Below are 18,642 nucleotides of genomic sequence, written 5' to 3'. Positions count from 1 at the left end.
CTCAGTCCCTCTTGTGCTTCGCTTTCCCCCAGACCATCTCCAGTCAGAGGCGCTCCACCGGCGACAGGGGTGGGGAGGGGTCTGTGTTCCTTGTGAATATATACTTTGCTCCAGCCTGACCCAAACTTGCCATCTCTGCATGTCCCAGGCTGCTTGGCTGAGGGGGCTGAGCCGGCAGCGCTGAGGCCACGTGCGCTAGGGAACTTGGACTGAGAGGACTGAGGACACCTGCTTGGTGGATGAGCAAACCTCATGGACAGCTAATGGGGGTTGTGCTCCTACAGCCTTTTAAGCATTTCCAGAAACCTTTGCCAAAAGCAAAAGGATCCCAAGCGTAAAGAGACAGTTCTGCAAAATCGAACGCTGATGAAGCGTGGCAGGGTTTGTACAGTGCGTGTGTGGGAAGCTTCACCTTTACCCAGATTTCCCGGTGGGAAAAGAGGAAGGAGCAAACTACATAATCTAGCAAACATCTCCTTTTTGCACCATTTCCTCAAAAACAGGTGAGGAACTTCGCTCACGGAAAGGTGAGGACTTCCTCAGCCCTTGCCTTGCTCCGGTAGGCTCCCGGTGGGCCCCTTTGGCTTTCCCAGTTTCCTACCTCTCTGCTTACTCCACTTATTTTCCCCTGATAGTGGCCTTTTTTGAAATGAGTGATAAAGCTGCCCAGATTGGATCCCTCCAGCTGGGTTTTCCTTGCCGCAGAGTCACTCGTCTCTTCTCCCCTCTCCCAGGCCGACCCTGGGAGAGCGGGGCCGGAGCTGCTGGGTTGGCACAGGCGGCCGGGGCCTTCTCAGGCTCTGTCCCAGCCTCACCCTCCCGCTCGGGGCCGGGATGCCTTGTTTGCCTTTTGTGCCTGTTTGATCTGAAGCAGTCCTTTGCCTTTTTCCCTTGGGATCCGCCTGTCGAGCAGCGTCCCACGGCCACGCCACGGCGCGGGGGCAGACCCGGTGTCGGCTCGTTGCAGCTGCCCCAGCCCTGCGTCACGGGGCTCAGACCCATCCCTGCACAAACAGCCCAGCCTTCCCGGGGCAGGCGTCAAGCCGCTGTCTTCTGGTCTCCAGGGGAATATTTCCCAGCAGAGGGCTCCAGGTCTAACGTTACCCCTGAAGGTGGTTTTTGATGCAGCCCCCAAAGGGATGCTCCGTTTGCAGAGCGCCTTTCCCCACTGTGGCTGGTGTTGCTTTGACAGCGGAGCCGTCAGCCTCCCGTCACCTGGGATGATGAGGGGTGGCCAGGGAATAGACACCCTACGCCAGCATCTGGGGTGCTCCAGCATCTCATTTCAGCCCTGGCTCGAGTCTCGTGTCAGCCTGGACGGGTCGCTGGCTCTGGCTCTGAGACAGCCGGCGGAGGGGGCAGCGGCTGCCTGGGCACTTGTTTGCCTTTTGTGCCTGTTTGATCTGAATCAGTTTTTTGCCTTTTTTTTGCCTTTTACCAATCTAGGCACCTCCCAGCAGAGATGGAGGCAGCACCGACCCTTCCCCAGCCCGAAGCGGGCAGCCACAGCGCAGCACAGCTTGCACCAGCGGCCCCGTACGAAAGGGAGTCCTTCAGCCCTCTTCCAGCACCCTTCCTAGAAAGCTTTGCCTTCCCCACTGCAATCCCCAGGAGGTGAACTAGCCTTTTCCCTCCCCGTGGGCCGGAGCGCGGGAGCACAGGGGCGTCAGGGGCGAAGGGGCGAAGGGGCGAAGGGGCACAACCTCCTCAGCCTGCACTCTCTGAGCGTGCACGGCCTGCAAACCAGCGTCGCCGCCACTTCTTGCAATCGCTATAACAAGAGAAAGGAGCGCGCAGGTTGGGGGAAACACCCTTGCCCACCCTGCGGCCCGTTCGGGCCCCACGGGGTGGGTGCAGCCCGCCGGCGGCCCGGCGTTAGGGTCGAGGAGGTGCTGCCTTGCAGCAGGATGGGCCCATGCCCAGATGGGCTCCTCAAGACACGAGGAAGGCGACAACCGCCACGGCACTCGGGTTAGTCACTGCTGGGAAGCGTGCCATCTTGGAGGCTGCTGGCAGGCCGGCTGCTTTGTCGGCCACCTGTTGTGCGTGGCCTTGTTTTGATGATTATTTCAAGATTTCTCCAAGGAGGGGTGCACCCAGGCAGCGTGAGCTGGAGGGAGCACAGAAGGGAACAGGAAGAAACCGCGGGGGTTTGTTGGCACCTAGAGCCACCCAGCATGTCTCCTCCAGCCTGCTGTGCCCTCTGGGGCCACGGCGATGCAGGAGCAGCTGCCGCAGGTGGTAAAAAGGGTGCTTGTCACCTGCCAGGGGTGCAACTGGCAGGGGAGGTTTGGCCCAAAGAGCTTGAAGACGGCAGTGGATGCGCAACAGGGTCCCGAAGAGCTCACCCAGCCCTGCCGAAATGATGGCATGAGCGAAGCAGGGGAGGGCATGGGAGCTGGGATGCATTTCACCAGCCCAGCCAAGGCCTGTGTGTGTGTATGTGTGTGCGCCAGGGGAAGGGGTGGCTGTGTGTGTGTGGGCACATTTATTGCCTCTTCCCGCCAGCGCCTGCTCCCTGTGCACACACAGGCGGCAGGAACCCAAGGGCACAGCCCACGGCCGCCTGGACTTTTACCCGGCTGTGCAAACAGGCAGGCGCCTGATTAGGGGATCAGTTGGAATTTCAGCCTGTCAACGGCACCCAGGAACCTCGCCAGGGCCAGCGGCGGAGCATCTTCCCTTGCCGCGCAAACCGGGCAGCCTGCCGCTCCTCCGCGCACCCTGTGCGCGGGAGCCCCGAGCCTGGTTCCCGGGCAGTGTCATGGGAGGGCAGCTCCCCTTCAAGCACAGAGGGGCTTCGAATAAGATGTTGCAGGCACTGGCGTTGTTCAGGTTTGGGAAGCACCACCCCATCCCCTGCAGAGACAGGATTCCCCCATGCTCTCCATCCCCATGTGCCAAAGACACGTTGCAAATCAAAGGCAGGCAAATCCCAGCCAGTCCCTAGCAGGGGGGCTGCACCAAGTCTCTGCACAGGAACGGGCCCTGGTTTCCCTTGGCCTTGCCCAGCTCTGTGGGAAGCTGGCCTGTCCAGGCTGTCCCTTTTCCCATATCTCACCAACTCCATGCCCTTTTCCCCCTCTTACTTTAACTACTCGTGGCCCCACACCCCCCGGGGCAGCATGTGCAGAGGAGGCGGCAGTGGCTGTTCACCTGCAGCCGTGCCACTGCTGCGGTGAGCACACAGGTCTCCAGGGTGCAGCGATGGGTGCAGCCACTATTGCAAGGTCAAGAACAACCCTTTGCTCTGCCTCTCTCTGCATTGCCACCTCAGCATCCTGCACCCATGAGACACGAGGACTTTATCCTGCACCTGGTGTCCTTCCTGAGACACCCTCCCTACCCAATAGCCCTGCCACCCCTCCTCCACTTCCCAGCCAGTGCTTGGCACTTTATGGGGCAGAAAGAGCAGTTTTGGGTTAGAGAGTCAGGGCAAATTCGTGTTTGGTGCAAGCACAGTGACGGTCAGGCTCGGCCCATCCAGGCACTCTCTCGCTCTTGGACCATCCAGGCCCTCTCCCGCTTGCCATTGCCTCTCCACACAGCCAGGCACCGATGCCAGCTGTTCCAGGCACTATCTCACATCCTCATTTTGTGTTTGCTCTTCTTGGACAAGGAGGATATTCAGCCCGTCAACAGCCATAAAACAAGATTAGAGGCCAGGAGGCACCAATGAGAGGCTGCCACGTCCATGGGCAGCTGGCCTTGTTCTTTGGCCTCCACCAGCTTGAGCTCAGCCTCACCCCTTCCGCGACTGCCCCCGGGGCTGCAGGTTTGCAGCCACCAGGACACTCAGCACGGCCAACTGGCACCACGAGCAAGAGCCAGGACTTTGTGGGGCCGTGCCAGGTCGACACCCTCAGTGCCCCCAGCAGTGCGTCTGCGGGAGGGAGGTGAGCACTACACATCAAAGGGTCCGTTTGCTCCCTTACTGGTGGAGATGGTCTGGCCGAACAAGACCCGGTGCCCGGGCGCATCCCTGGCTCACAGCCCCAGGGCACTCAGGAGCATTGCTGCCGTGTGACACCCACACCCAACATCCCTTTCCCAGGTGCTGGGAGGCAGACACAACAGCCTGGGCTGCGAGGAGGCGGCAACGAAGCCATGGCATGTGGGATTCCTGCTAGCTTTTATTTTTACCAATGCTTAAAAAATAAAAAGGAAAACCAATTCTGCTTTATATACACAAAAACTGAGCCGAAATCCCGAGCCGATGCAACCGTTCATCCACACCACCAGCCACAGCTGGTGGTGGTGACTGAGGGAGGTGACACCTGGGGACCCTCAGATGCGATAAGCGCTAGAGAGGGCCCGGTGCAAGGCTTGGCTGTGTTCATGCTGGAGCCATGACAGCCAGTGCCTTGCCTTCTGCTCCCAGCTCTGGGAGGGAAGTAGCAGCCCAGAAACACCCAGCACAGACTGGAGTAGGACCCTAGCTGCTCCTGCTGACCTTAAGGGTGTCCAAAACAGGGCTATAAGTTAACCTGGGCCAACATAGCAATCGGGAGTGGGCTGGGTAAATGAAGTTTTTTGGCTGCAATTCTCCAGCAGGATAAGAGGGGAGAGCAGAGACCTGCCTGGTGGCCTTCGCATGAGGTAGGACTTCGGAGCAGCCCTTCAGTGCTCTGCATACCCCCATCACGGGTGCATTCATTACCGGCCCAAGGCACACAGCAGGGACAAAACCCAATGTCCTTTGGGTCTTGAAGGAAATAGGAAACTCCCATGCCACTGTCTTTGGAATCCACCACCTCCATCCTCACGCCAGCACACACATGCCAGCCCTTTGTCTCCCTGCAACAGCCCTGCCTGCCCCAGCTCCAGCCCCAGCTCTGAAGAGCAGCCATTTCCAGTGCCTGCAGCTGCTGCAGTCCTCGCAGCGCAAAGCTCTCCCGCGGCACCGAGGCGATTCGTTTGCTGGATGGAGACCCGGCATGTCTCCACGTGGTGCGTCATGAACACACCTCAGTTGCCACGGTACAGCAGAACACGGTTGTTATCTGTGTGGAGAGTGAGTCTCCAGACCCAGTGCAGCATGGGCAGAGCCTGGGAGTGCAGAAGGAGGGGTGCTGCGGGGACGGCTGCGGGGTGCGGTGGAGATATGCATGGAGAACTTGCCAAGGGCATGCTCCAGCTCAGCGCTATCAGCGTTGGTTTAGAGGAGGGCTCCAGTTCTCCCTCAGACACCAGCAGGCTCCTCTGACTGCATCCTCGTCAGCCCGGAGTCCTGCCTGACTTGCACCATCCAGCTCTCTCTACCTTCTGCATCCCCCTTCCTAGTGTGACAGGGGGATCAGTTCAGCTCAAATTTGATTTGCCTTGAGTCCAGCCAAGTGTTTTTTCTTGTTAAGTCTTGTTTGAACTGCCCCAAAAGCACCAGGCAGCTGGGTCGTCAGGAGGACTGTGAAGAAGGGGTCCTGTAAGCTTCATCTGATGTGCTGCAGGAAAGTCTTCCTCTACCCCCACCTCGCACCTCCAGCCAAGAACCCTCCTTCCTCTCTAATAACCTTAAGATCCCACTTGGGGCTATGGCCTCTGGAGGCCCAATGAGCGTATGTTTCCTGCAGGAGAACAATACTATTTAGCCTATTGTTTTTGTATGTAGGCGAGAGCCCACAAGCCCCTTGGGAAGGTCACGGTGCCACCTTGTCCAGCCTCATGGGCTGCCCCTTTGGTTCAACCGGGGAACATTGTGTCTTTGGGAAGGGACTGTCACTCTTCAGAGCATGGTAGCCGGTTTGGCTCTGCTGCATAGTGCTTAACTCTTGGTGTCTGTAGCTGCTGGGGGGGTTAAGGCATGAATTCCTCCTTGATCGTCAGTGGAGAGGAGGAGACAAGGTTTGGGGCGCTGCTGCTGCATAGGCCTCCGATGGGCCCCGGCGTGCCAACAGCTGGAGGCGTAGGTGTGGTAGTGCTGGTGGGCTGGCTTTGCTGCTGCATCTTCTTTTTGTTCACTTTCCTCTCCTTCGCCCTCCGATTTTGAAACCAGATTTTCACCTGTAGGGAGAAATGGACAGTGGTGGAGAGAAGGGGACACAGCAGAGGATGACAATCCTTGTAGCACCCCTGGGGAAGTGCTACATCCAGGATCATCCTGGGGTTTAAATAGAAGGACGAGCTGTGGGACAAGATGGCCCGCACAGGGAGGACAACATTGCCTCCTCTGGGCTGCAGCCCTCCCATTTCCCAGCCCAGCTCACCTAGGGACCTCCATCTCCACCCAGGACAGAGGTTCCCCACCAGGCTCAGCATGGTGAGAAGGCACCCGCCAGGGTGGCACAGCACTGACCTGCCGTTCAGTGAGCCCCAGGGCAACGGCCAGCTCGGCTTTGCGGCGGATGGTGATGTAGCGGCTGTAGTGAAACTCCTTCTCCAGCTCCAGGCGCTGGTGGTCTGTGTACACCACCCGGTACTTGTCTTTCGTCCTGGTCTTGCCTGGCAGAGAGAGAGGAGTGGGGTTAGCCAGGAGGGGGGCTTGGAGGGGCAGCGAGAGGGATAGGAGAATCCCCGAGGGCACAGAGCGGCATGAACCCACGGGGAGTTCAGGAGACACAGCAACGCCCTGGGGACTGGTGGGCAAGAGAGAAGAGATGCTCCTTCTAATTGCATGGCGGCCTGGGAGGGTGAAGCACAGCACAGCAGGGTCCGACCTGCGGCGCCCAGCACTGCGCCATGGAGCCCCTCGGCAAACCAGCCCTGGCAAGGGGGCAAGGGTGGCACCGCACACCTTTGGCAGCCTCTCAGTAGTTTAACTTCCATATCCTCAGATGAATGAGGATTTTTGTTTTCCGGGGAGTTTCAGCACCCTTTTGAGGAAGGCAGGCGATTTCTGGGAGTTTGCTAACAAAAACGTGGTGCTTTCCTCCACAGAATAGTCCCAAGGCGGGAAATAAACACAGCTGCGAATATTTGCTGCTCCACTCGAAATCACCAAACCCTGTTCCAGGGCGTCAGGAGGGGCAGAGCCAGGTTTTCAGCTGAGCAGCCACTGTCCTTCCGCCTGGGAATCCAGCCAGTTGTTTGCCTGGAAGACTCAGGCCAGCAGGCACATTTGCCCATCCCCTCCTGAATTTCTGCCACGGAGAGCGATGCCACCACAGGAAGGGGCAGGGCCGAGCCCCAAGCGGCTCCACAGATCTCCCCGGGGCATGCACCAGCATGGAAAGGGAGGCAGGATTCAGCCGCCTACTTTAGCCCGTGAACTTTCTCCTGTTCTTGAGACAGAAACAGCCGTTTTTGCCCTCGGAGGCTCCAGCGTGGTTCTTGGGCGCTCTGCCCCAGCCCCTCCAGCCCCGGCGCCTGTCCGGAGTCAGAGGAGGCATTGATTCCCTGCACAGACCATCCTGCTAACTGCTAACTAAACAGAAGGCTTGATTAGCCTCACTCTTAGTCTGTTTCCCCAAGAAAATCGGATCTATGCTCTGCACGCCTGTCGTCCTGTTCGTCTGCTCCTGCTAATAACTGCTTGGCACATTGGCTGGTTTGGGCCAAATCTGATGGGCATTGAGAAGCCTCAGAGATCTTATTAAATTCTGGCTAGCCTGGTGGAAGTAGGAGTTTGGGTGGTGCAGAGCAAAACTCTGCTTCTGCAGAGAGAAACGGCAGCGTGGATTCAACCCTAGTTAGACATCAGAGAATCCCCACATCGCAGCACCTCCACCCCCAACATGCAAATCCGCTTGTTTACCAGCCAACTCAATTTTATTTTTAAACATCTCAGAACGTGTTAGTAACATCGCAAGATGATCGCTCGGAGACGCATGCAGGCCTGCTGGGGTAACCGAAGGCAGCCCCAGGCTGTTTGCAGAAGCAGGGCAGCAGCAGGGGCAAGCTGAGGCCACCCTGAAAGACTGAAGCCCAGGACAAGGCCTGCTCTTTGAGCTTCCAGCCCTCTCCTTCCTTGAGGATGCAAGAAATTTCCCAGAAAAAAGGCAGCTGCTTTTCTGTTAGCAACCAAGAGTGGGCAATGGGCTTCCTACTGCAGCTTGCCACCGAGCGCATGTCAGATGTGCAAGTGTCTGGGTGCAAGCGGGCGCCTGAGCTGGGCACGGGCCGGGAGGCATTTTGTCCTGCTGGGACATGACCCAGGCAAAAAAGCGGCTGCCCTGCTACTCGAGTCAGAGCACAATTTCCATGACTATATCACTCTTTGTGCCCTCCTTCGTGGCCTGTGGCTGGCTCCTCGGGACCAGCGTTCGCATGGGGTCGGCACGCGGGGAGCGGGGTGATGCTGGGGTCGACACGGCCTCCCAGACGTGGTGGCTCCCTGCTCCCAGGTGGGAGGAGCACGGGGTCCCCAAGCAATTCCCACATAGCACTGAGGCTTCCCAGCCGTGTGGAGCTCAGCAAGGCTATAACACGGCCAGGAAGAGAAAACAAATCTCCCAGCGCCAGGGCTGGGCTTTAGGCACTAGATCATACGTGATGGATGCAATGAATTCAGTCATTATTTTTACCCCTTGATGGCAGAAAAGACTCAAAGCAAGTGGAGATCCCAGCTCATTTAGGAGCTGTTTGGAAGAGCGTTTAGTCCCTCCTTACCACGGATGAGAGCAAAACTGCCTCTGGTCACAGAGGGCGAATATACAAGTGAAAAAGCAGGTATATAAAGGGAATTTGCTTGAGCACGACATATGTGTAGAGATGTCTGCAGGCAAGCAGCTGAGATGCAGAGATTCGGCACGCGTGGGATCTCCCACAGCAGAGCCATGCTTCATGTTCCCACCAGCAGCCGCCGAACAAGTCCGTCCCAGCCGTGCGCTGTCATTGGCTCTTCCCTGACAAAGGGGGATTTTTGCAAGGCTTTTTTTCTTCCTGGGTGTTTGTCTGCTGTTTGGTGTAAATAGGAGCTGGTGGCTCAAAACAAAACCAAGTGATAAGATGGGACAGCCACCTGGCAGCCCACGCCACTGCTGCTCCCGCAGGAGTTCTGCCTTTTGCAATGCAGTGCTTCTGCCTCTCGCAGCTCCGTGGGGCCTCCTGAAGAGCTCGTCGGCATAAGAAGGCCATCTGCACGCACACCCCGGAGTGACCCATGCCAAATCTGCAAACGCATCGATTCCCAAGGAGTTACAAAACGAGTGAGATGCACCGGCTGAGGTTTACACAGGGTTTAGCAGCTCCTTGAGAAAACGTGCTCACTCGCTGTCTCCGCTCCAGGCTCAGGGACTCCTACAAGTTTTCTCTTTACTCATATACATTTATCTTTGTAATTACTTGAATATTTTAGCTTGAAAACAAAAAAACTTCCTGAACTGGTGATGCTTTAAAAATCATCTCATTTGAAACAGCACTATTTGCATACCATGACTTGGAGAAAAAAAAGCAGTTGGAAAGCTTTAAAATAACCCTAAAGAAGTAAGATGTGAATACCACATGTGCCATGAATCTTAGCAGGAATTATTATTTGCTACTCCAGCTATAAATAGATCCATCACTTCTTGGTTATTCTTATTCCCTCTTCATCGGTTGTCCTTGATGAATTCTTTTCTTTGTCTCAAGTCTTCCAGATTCCCGGTCGCAGTGGTGAGCCATCACCAAGTGAGTGGGACAGATAGCCAGTCCCTCACCACTAAACATCAAGCAGCAAAGAGTCAAAGCACAGAGTTCACAACCAATTCAGAGATGGAAAGTTATTCATCTCAACTAATTGCTGGTTTCAGCTATGTTTGCTGAATTCAGGAATGTATTGTGGGTGATTCACAAGGAAAAAGAAAAGGATTTGCAAGAAATACTATTGACAATGAATAATTCAACTACCTTGAATATGAATGCTGAGTTGCACTTAACTCTCTCTTGGCGGCCTTTTATGGCTCTGTGAAAGGAAAGAGGGAACTTGGGACAAGCCGCGCCAGCTCCTGGGGAAAGCCCTCCAACACCCCGTGGGGTGCACAGATGACCCGAGGGATGGAGCAGCTCCTGGCAGCCCAGGCATTGACTTCTCCTCTCCAAGAGAAAGCAAAAACCCCAAAGAAGGTGAATCTGCCCCAAACTGGGACGTGGAGGGCTCCAAGGGTCCAGCAAAGCTGGCTCTGCCATCTCTGACACGAGTGTGGGTAACTGGGGTGCAAAGAGCTCTGATTTCCCCCATGAAGCCTTGGCTTTAATGCAGATCTTGCAAGACAAGACATCGTCCCCTCATGCAAGAGGACCTCCTGCACAGCAAACGGGACGATGAACCAGACCTCTTGGCTGTGCCCTGGCTTCATGAGCTCCTGCAGCACCTTTGCTTCCCGCAGCCCATTGCAGACAAAATCTGCTTTCCCCGCAGTGTGGCCGCCAGCCCCTTCTGGCCCTGTTACACATTTCAACTTCCTCCCTCTTGTCCCCAAAAGACCAGGCAGATGACCTGCTTGGGCAGCTGAAGCAAGCCACTCATGGGGCCGGTGGGGAGGATTTTGGCTTCAGGATCAAGGAAGGGCCAATGGCTGCACGGAGAGAGGGTATCATTCCCATCGTTAATGTATAACCTTAATAGCACTCACCTTAGCTATGATTAGATAAGGGAATAGCTTTAATGTGCTGTACAAACCCCAAAGGACACACTCCTGAGCGTGTACGCACACTCGGGCGCACACCCCTCAGGCACTGGGGTCCCGCTGCCCCACTGCCATCTGCTTCCCATGGCCCCAAGGCCCCACGACCACCCAAGGATCGGCCCCATGGCAGCCCCAGGGTCGGCCTCACAGCAGCCTCCCTGGGAGACAGGGTCATGCTGCACAGCCCATGGGCCCCGGTGCCAGGGCATCCCCAGTGGGCACTGGCCGGGCTTGGGCCACGCAGCCCCAGGCAAGATGGGACTGTCTCTGCCTTCCCGCTAGAGCAGGGGCAAGGAAAGGGGCCCCGCATACCACACAGTGAAGCTGGGAGCCACCCCGAACACAGCATCTCCATCCACACAGTGCAGCCTCCCATCTCAGCCAGAGCAGCACGAGTGCCAGCAGAGAGGACCACAGACCTGCATGGTTTTCTAAAAGTGTCTCTGTTTCATGGGTCAAAAGCCGTACTTGGAGCAATGCAACCCCGGAGCCGGCCAGTTTGTGGTGGTGAGGGAACCCGGGGCACGGGGTGCTCCGCGCAGTGTGGGCAGGCACACACCGGGAGAGGTGCTCAGCCAGCGGGCACCTGTCCCGCGGTGCAGCCTCGCCGCTTCAGGGCAGGCTCTGGCCCCGGCCAGGCACTGTTTACACAGCCTCATCTGCCCATCTGTCTGCACCACGTATCTATTTCCAGACTGTCTAATGGCACTACCATTTTTTAATACTGAAAAGCGTTATGTGCAAAAGAACCGTCGCCACTGAGCATCAAAGGAAGAACTCCTCTGCGCTGGAGTTACATTGCACTAAGACAGAGCAAGGCTGTTGGGGCTAGGTCCCCTGGCTGAGTGCTTTTAATCCATGATAAAACTGCTTTATTCTGAATGAGCAGAGTCTATTTTCAAAGAGGATGAACTCTTTGCACCCCAGCATAAGAAGAGCTGCTACATCAGGATTTGCTTTCCCTCCCCAGGAAAAACTTCAACAAAATCTTCGCTTCACTCAACATAGGCCAGTCAATGTTATGGGTGGAGAAACTGAGGCACAGAGGCAGCTTTGAACCAGAGAGGATCCGGAGTCAGAGCTGTGGGCTGTAAACCCTGGCCTGACCTCCCCTGGCCATAGTCCATAGTCCCTGTACACCTCCACAGGGGGAAAACCCTCCACTGCTGCCAGGAGCAAAGAAGGAAGCAGCTGGCAAAAAGACTGCCCCACGATGGAGACCCCGGTCCCAGGTGACGATGGGTCTTCTCATTGGCCTCAGAAGCCTCCGGGCTTGCTGGAGTCAACCTCATGTGGCAACCAGATGTGCTCCAGCTGTTTCTGAGTTCCCTCTGCTGAGTGAAGGCTACTGTGGCTGCCCCTGCAGCAGCGCCTGGCTGGAGGTGGCCCAACCGTTGGCGTGCTACCTCCATGGCAACTCCATCAAATCACTCCACCCCATCCCTCCCATGCACTCTGCTCTAGGCCGTGCCCCAGGCTGCGTAGCCCCTATCGCGTGCCACCAGGCTTGGCGAAAGCACCACGGCCTCTCTTATGCCCACAGGATCCCAGTCCCAGCCAGACTGTGCGAGAGGGGGGAGATGAACCCGTGTGCCTCTCCTACCCCAGGGCTGGGAACCAGCAGGGCAGGGTTTCTACCAGGCTTCCCACTCCCTTGCATGGTTCAATGCCCTCAACTGTTTTTGCTCTGCCCAGTGGTGATAGATGAGGTGACTAAGGCAGCACGAGGGACAGGGGCCATGCTAGTGAGAAATGAGCCCCTCCAGAGGGCAATTCATCTCCGCACAATTGCTATCTGAGATCATTTCTCTGTAAAAGAGGGCGTTGGATTCAGACAACTGCCAGGTATCTAAAACCGGGTGGGAGGAACCATCCTTTCCCACCCGCCGTACATATTGAACTTCTCTATTTGCGTTGCAGAGGGAGGAGCTGCTGAACGACTGTGCACCCCGAAGATCCCACCAATGCTCCCTGGTGCCTGGCGCCTGCCAAGAAACAGGCCCTTTCAGGGCCAGGTGCACGGACGGCAAGTCCCATCGATGCCGCAGGCGCCCCTCTGGTGAGGGACGGGGCTCCTCCAGCACCCCAGTGACCCCCTGCACCTCCAGCGCAGCTCCCCGCAGAGCCTGCGGCGCGGTTAGCCCAACGCTGAACCAGCCTGTGCATTGCTGCCCGATACCAAAGGCGTCCAAGGAAACGGCAATGACCCCTGCAATGTGGTCAATAAAACCTGATTCAACTTGAAACATCATCTCCTGAAAATGCTTCACGTACAAAGCTGTGCCACAGATCCTGATAGCTTTATACTCTCCTACACACAGGGGCTTGAGCTCTGTGCTCCCGAAAAGCCAAGCGATTTTGCTATAAGTACGAGCGCGTGCGGCGTACAGGTAATGGGGCCAGTGGCAGTGGGAGGGCAGAAACAGGGATGTGGCACAGGGCACGGTGCCCCGCCACAGCAGCACCGCTGCCCAGGCAGACCCACCGCCAGGAAGCAGCGGGAAAGGCGGATCCAGAGGGCACAGGCCAGCGCGAGGGAGCGCGGGATGGCTCCGACAGCATGCCCGGCTGCTGGCACAGGGCCCCGCTTCCCTCGTCACAGCCCCTCTGGGGCTCAGCCCCTGGCTACCACGCTCTCGCCGGCCTCCTTGCCCTCTTCTCGGTTGCCCACCTTGGCATTGCAATCTGAGTCCAATTCTCTGCTCAGTCCCACAGGGAGCGGGAGCGTCCCAGGGGCCTCGCAGGAAAGGATCTGGCCCCTTATCCCTGCAATCGCAAAGCTAACAGTGCTGGAGCGGGTGTCCTTGAAGGTCCCCTGCTGGAAACATCTGCCATTGGCCAGCAGTTTTAAGTGTCCCTTCGCTAATCCCAAGGTATTAGCTGGCCAAGCCCATCACGTAGGTACCTCCAATGCTTGAGGGAAGCCCTTTTTGCTCAAGGAAAGTCAATTCTAAGAAAGTCCGAAAAGCTTGTACCTTGGCCAGCAGGTCTGGCTGCTCAACAAATCCCACCGGAGGCCAGGAGCAGGCTGTGGGTTAATAATTTAAGGGGAGAAGACTGATGGGGAGAAGACCCACATTGACGTGTGGGCACACCTAGTCGGCTTGCCAAAAAAAGGCTTTCAGAAGGCGCAATGGTGTCCCAAGGACGGGTGCCCACCAGGAGCACTGAGCCATGCGTGCTGCTCTTGAATCCTGCCTTTCCGGGTGGAAAACATCTCTCTAGCTCATTATGGGGGTTTTATTGTTTCCTGCAGCTTTCAAGGAGCGTATCAGAGCAGAAAACATAAAGCCAAGAGCGCCCCGAAGCCTGCCCGGCTGCCGCGACTCTCGCCCGCTGCCCGCTGCGCTCTTCCTGCTGCACTTTCACTTGCAATATCGAGCAGCGCGGGCCAGCTCCATTAGTGACCTAAACGCCAGGCCGGCGGCAGTATCTCACGCTTTACATAACTAACGAGCCCAGGGCGAATTTCAAAGTTCAGGGAGCTGCCGTTTCCAGCAGCCTCGCTGAGCTTTTTATAGAGCCGGGGTGCAATTCACAAGGAAGTTTGCAAATAATTGTGAATAAGGAGGAAGCGTGAGGCTTTGACACTCGGCTCGTGAAGATTTTATGAGCAGAGAAAGAGGTGACGTTTGAGAGCGAGGAGAACTCAGAGGACTTCTTCAGGCTCTCCAGTTCCTCATCTCTAGCGACCAGCCCTCTGACCTCGCAATCCCTTTTGCTGTAGGGTTATCTGGTTATGTTTTTTTCTCCCGCTATTGGTAGTTCAGCTGGGTGAAATGCACACATATTTAGCAACAGGTATAAAAAATCATCACCAACAAGGCTTGGTTTGGCAGTGACTCACTAGGTGACTTCCCATTGATTTTTCTTGGACTCTGACTTTAATTTGCAGAAACCCCCCACACACTCATTTTCCCTGCAAAAAAATTTCTCTTACCAAGGCACAGCTCTTTCCCAAAAGCCTTCAGGCTACAGCCAGTAGCTGTTTATTCAAGAAAAGGCAGAGAAGGAACCTCAGTTTCCAACCCTCTGAAGTATTACGATTTATACCATTCGTAATGAAACTGTTGATATTTATACTGAAGAAGTCCATGCATTAGTTTCCTATTCCCACTGCCGTGAGGTGGGTAGTCACTCATTCCAGCCCGATTAACGTCCAGCTTATTGATTTCAGTAACACAATTCATTTAAGAATTTCATCCTTATCTGTGCCAAACCTGTGTCTGTCCTGCTTGCTTGCAAGCTTAATGGAGAACATCTCTGAAGCATTTGCAGCTTTTTTTTTTTTTTAAGGACGGCCCTGGAAAATGCGTGGGATTTTAATTCCGCCAGGCATGAGTGCTACAAACATCTCGCAGGCAGAGATCCTGAGGATGGAGGGCGTTTGGCAGAAACAGCCCATCAAATCCAATGGGAATTTTGCTGCCGGTTGGCGAAGCCGGGCCAGGTCCCGCCGTCTCCCAGCACATGGTCCCACCACGGCCAAATCCTGCTGCCGTCCCGGGGGCCCCTTGGCCCTGAAGGCACCCGAGCAGCGCTGGGCTGGGACCCAGCGTGGAGGCACGGCTGCAATGGCAGGGCTTTAACTTGCAAGTGACTGAAGGACCTGGGCATGTGGCCAGAGCAAGGAGGGCGCGAGCGGGGCTGAGCAGAGCACAGCTACCCCAGGGAACTGCGGGCGTCCCGGCCACCCTCCCCGCCGGCAGCACTCGCCGGCTCTGGGCAGGGGCAGCTGCTCGGCCGCGTGCGAGGAGACAATGGCTGATTTATTTGTCCCTTTGTATGTATTTAATCTAAGAGATACAAACTGAGCAACTAATGGTATTTTTTCACAATTCAATCAACCCGATTGTCACGTAACTCAATCAGAGGCACTTTCAAGCCCCTGCTTTATCTCAGTCCCACTGCTGGCTGTGAAACCGTTCCCTTGATCCGGAGATGTGTGCTGATGTCCTTCTCCCGCCATTAATTTCCCCTCCCACGTTCCTCCTCAGAAGAAACCGCGAGGTTCAGACCTACGAAACCGGCAGAAGCTCCCAGGCCCCAGCTCCATCTGCCGCCCGAGGCACCGCTGCCGGGCTCGCGCCTGCCTTCGCGCCCAGGCTGCGCGGAGTACGGTCAGCCCCAAGGGATCCCCCTCCAGCCTCGGCCACATGCACAGAGCCACTCGTGCACTGAGTTTGGCCCCAGCAGGGCTCTGCTGTCCTCGCTGGCGAGCATGGGACAGGGCGGTGGGGAGGCTGGTGCAGCTGAGCCCGGCGGGCAGAGGGGGCTGCGGCGGGCAGGACGGGCCGAGGCTGGGCTGGAAATGCAATTGCAGGGGGACATGAAAGGGCGCGGGCAGGGCAGGACAAAGGGGCGGCGGGAGCCCCACACCTCGCTGCCAAAGGAGCCGGCTCTATCTGCATGACAAAGCGAAGCCCTTGTCAATTTGGGCTGGCCCCAAGGGGGGACCTGCCCATTGCCTTTGAAGTGGGCAGCAGGGCCCCAGCCCAGCGCAGGCAGGGGGCTCTCGTGGTCCAGACACTTCCACTTCCCCCCCCGGGTCAGGAGTTCAGCAGGGCAGGACCCGGGGGACAGTGGGTACAGCACCTGGCAGACAGTAGGGACAGGACCTGGGGGACAGCAGGGACAGGACCTGGGGGACAACAGGGACAGCACCTGCAGGACAGCAGGGACAGGATCTAGGGGTCAGCAAGGACAAGACCTGGGGGACCCCAGGGCAGGACCCAGGGGACAGCAGAACAGAGCCTAGGGGGGACAGCGAGGACAGGACCAAGCGGACAGCGGGGACAGAACCTGGGGGACAACAGGGGCAGAACCCAGGGGGACAGCAGGGATAGGATCTAGGGGACAGCAGGGACAGGACTCAGGGGACAGTGGGGACAGAACCTGGGGGATAGCACGGACAGGACCTGGGGGACAGCAGAGCAGGACCCAAGGGGACGGTGGGGATAGGACCCAGGGGGACAGCAGGGTCAGGACCTGAGGGAGAGTAGGAACAGGACCAGGGGAACAGCAGGGCAAGACCTGGAGGACAGTGGGGACAGCAGCCAGGGAACAGCAGGGACAGGACCGAGGGGACAGCAGGCCACGGGTGGCATGGCAGTAAGCACCGGCTCAGGCAGCTTACGGCACCCACACTGCGCCTAGTGCATGCCCTGTGCCCAGAGAGCCCCCGCGCACGCACATGCGGCGTGCGGCACGTGCACAGAGCACCGGCACCCACCCTGCACCGGGTACCTTCCCCAAAGTCACCACAGCTTGCACCCACGCTGCATGCGGCACACCTTCCCCCAGGCACACCGAACCCCCACAAGCACACGGCGCACGGTACCTTGGGCACGCACATACAGCACAGGGCACCTTCCCCAAGCACACAGCACCTTGCACACGCACATATAGTATAAGGCACCCCCATGCACAGCGCCTGACACATGCACTGGATATGGCACCTTGCACACACACACACTGCGTGCAACACCGTACATCAAGCAGTGCATCCAGCATCTTGTCCCCATGCATAGACGTATGGCACCTTCCCTGCACACGTTCATACGCACTTCATAGCACTCATACTCACTACAGATGCCCCTTGCACTGCAGAAGGCCCCTTTCCCGCACACACGTGGAGCCCCCCACTGTGTGTTCGTGCTCCCCTACGCACCCCCTGAGCACAGCGCTTGCACCCTGGGCTCTTGGCCACGTCCTGCTGTGCGGCCCTTCCAAGGGCTCCAGCGCTCAACTGCAACCCCTGCGCGCCCAGGACACCCTCGGGGCTGGCAGGGCATTCCCAACATGGGCGACTGCCCGTGGGGTGGATTTCCAACCACACGCCAAGCAGAAACCGTGCGCTAAACCCAGCAGCCAGAGGCACAGGAAGACGGGGCGATCCGCAGGCTGGCGTTCCCAGAAAAGTCCTCGGTGCCCATCCTCACCCTGTGCCGCCCCGCTGCCCTGGCCCCATGGCTCTTCCCAGCGGGATCCCTTCGGCTTTTTGGCTTGGACAAGCAGCCGAAGGTCCCTGGAGAGGGGACGCCAAGCTGCGCACGGTCTCCCTCCAGCCCCGCGGTGGGACGGACGCAACGCAGGATCCGGCCCCGCAGGACTGTAGCGTAGGACTGCTGTGCACAGAGGAAGGAGCTGGGCTGCAGGGACGGGGTGGAGGGGGGCACTTACCGCTGCTGCTGGTGCTGGGAATACTGCGCCTCATCCACTCGTAAGGGGTGCGCCGCTGGGAATTGGGCGAGAGCTGGGGCACCGCGCTGCTGATGGGCGGCGGCAGCAGTCCCGAGCCCGGCGGCTGTATGGGGTTAAAATCCGGGGGGCTGAATCCAAACTGCCCCGGGGCAGCGGCGGAAGAGGCGGCGGCGGTCCCGTACGAATGCCAGTCGTCCTTGGCGGGGGTGTAGGGAGAGCCCCAGGCCCCCGCCGGCTGCCCGTGGTGCGGGTCGCTGTTAATCCCCGGCACATGGTGGTAGCTGGCAAAGTCCGAGTACTGGGGTGGCCCCGGCACGTAATTCTGGGGGTTGAGGTTGAGGCTGGGGTGCCGGACGGGGCTGGGATACATGTTGGTGTCCTTATCCAGAAGATAGCCTACATACATCTTGGGCGCCCGGCCCCGCGCGCATGCTGCACCGCCGACTGGGGGCCCGCTTTGGCGGCCAGGCGGCCACCCCTCCGACCATCCGCCCCGCGCTCACCTGGGCGCCTTGGGGAGCTGCGTCCCGTGGGCCAGGCACCTCCCTGCCCCGAGGCTTTTATTGGGCCCAACCTCTCGCAGCATTTGCATTGAAAGGCAGGTTTGCATTTCAAAGTGCAGGAACCCCAGCGGCGGCCGAGGCGGCGGGGCGAATTCAAGCCTCTCTGACCCGCGCCCGGGGCAGCCGGGGCCCGAGGTGGCCGGTGGCTCCGGGGGGACGCGATCATTGCTGAGGGGTTGTCCCCAGGTCACCGGCTTGGTCCCTTTGTGCTGTCCGGCTTTGGGGATGCTCGCGCGCCTCCGGGGTTGCCCACGGGGACGCCCCAAGGGAGCCCACGCAGCTTCCAGGGCCAGTCGTACCCCAGGAGCAGGGCGATGCTGACCCAGCCCTGTCAC

At 58.0% G+C, this 18,642-nt stretch overlaps 1 protein-coding gene across 1 annotated transcript; it reads right to left on the bottom strand.

Annotated features, from left to right (window-relative positions):
* Positions 1-4,085: 4,085 nt before the first annotated feature.
* On the bottom strand, positions 4,086-18,642 carry CDX1 (caudal type homeobox 1). The gene is made up of 3 exons (XM_009672516.2): positions 17,724-18,642; positions 6,293-6,438; positions 4,086-6,000 (listed from the first exon to the last, which is right to left on the bottom strand). Exons 1-3 carry the CDS (start codon positions 18,148-18,150, stop codon positions 5,794-5,796), a joined length of 780 nt encoding a protein of 259 aa, XP_009670811.2. The 5' UTR covers positions 18,151-18,642; the 3' UTR covers positions 4,086-5,793.

The sequence above is a fragment of the Struthio camelus genome, chromosome 13 (genome assembly GCF_040807025.1).
Source record: "Struthio camelus isolate bStrCam1 chromosome 13, bStrCam1.hap1, whole genome shotgun sequence".
Classification (NCBI taxonomy): Eukaryota; Metazoa; Chordata; class Aves; order Struthioniformes; family Struthionidae; genus Struthio; species Struthio camelus.
The sequence above is the reverse complement of the archived record's forward strand: the minus strand, read 5'-3'. Positions and strand labels throughout refer to the sequence as shown.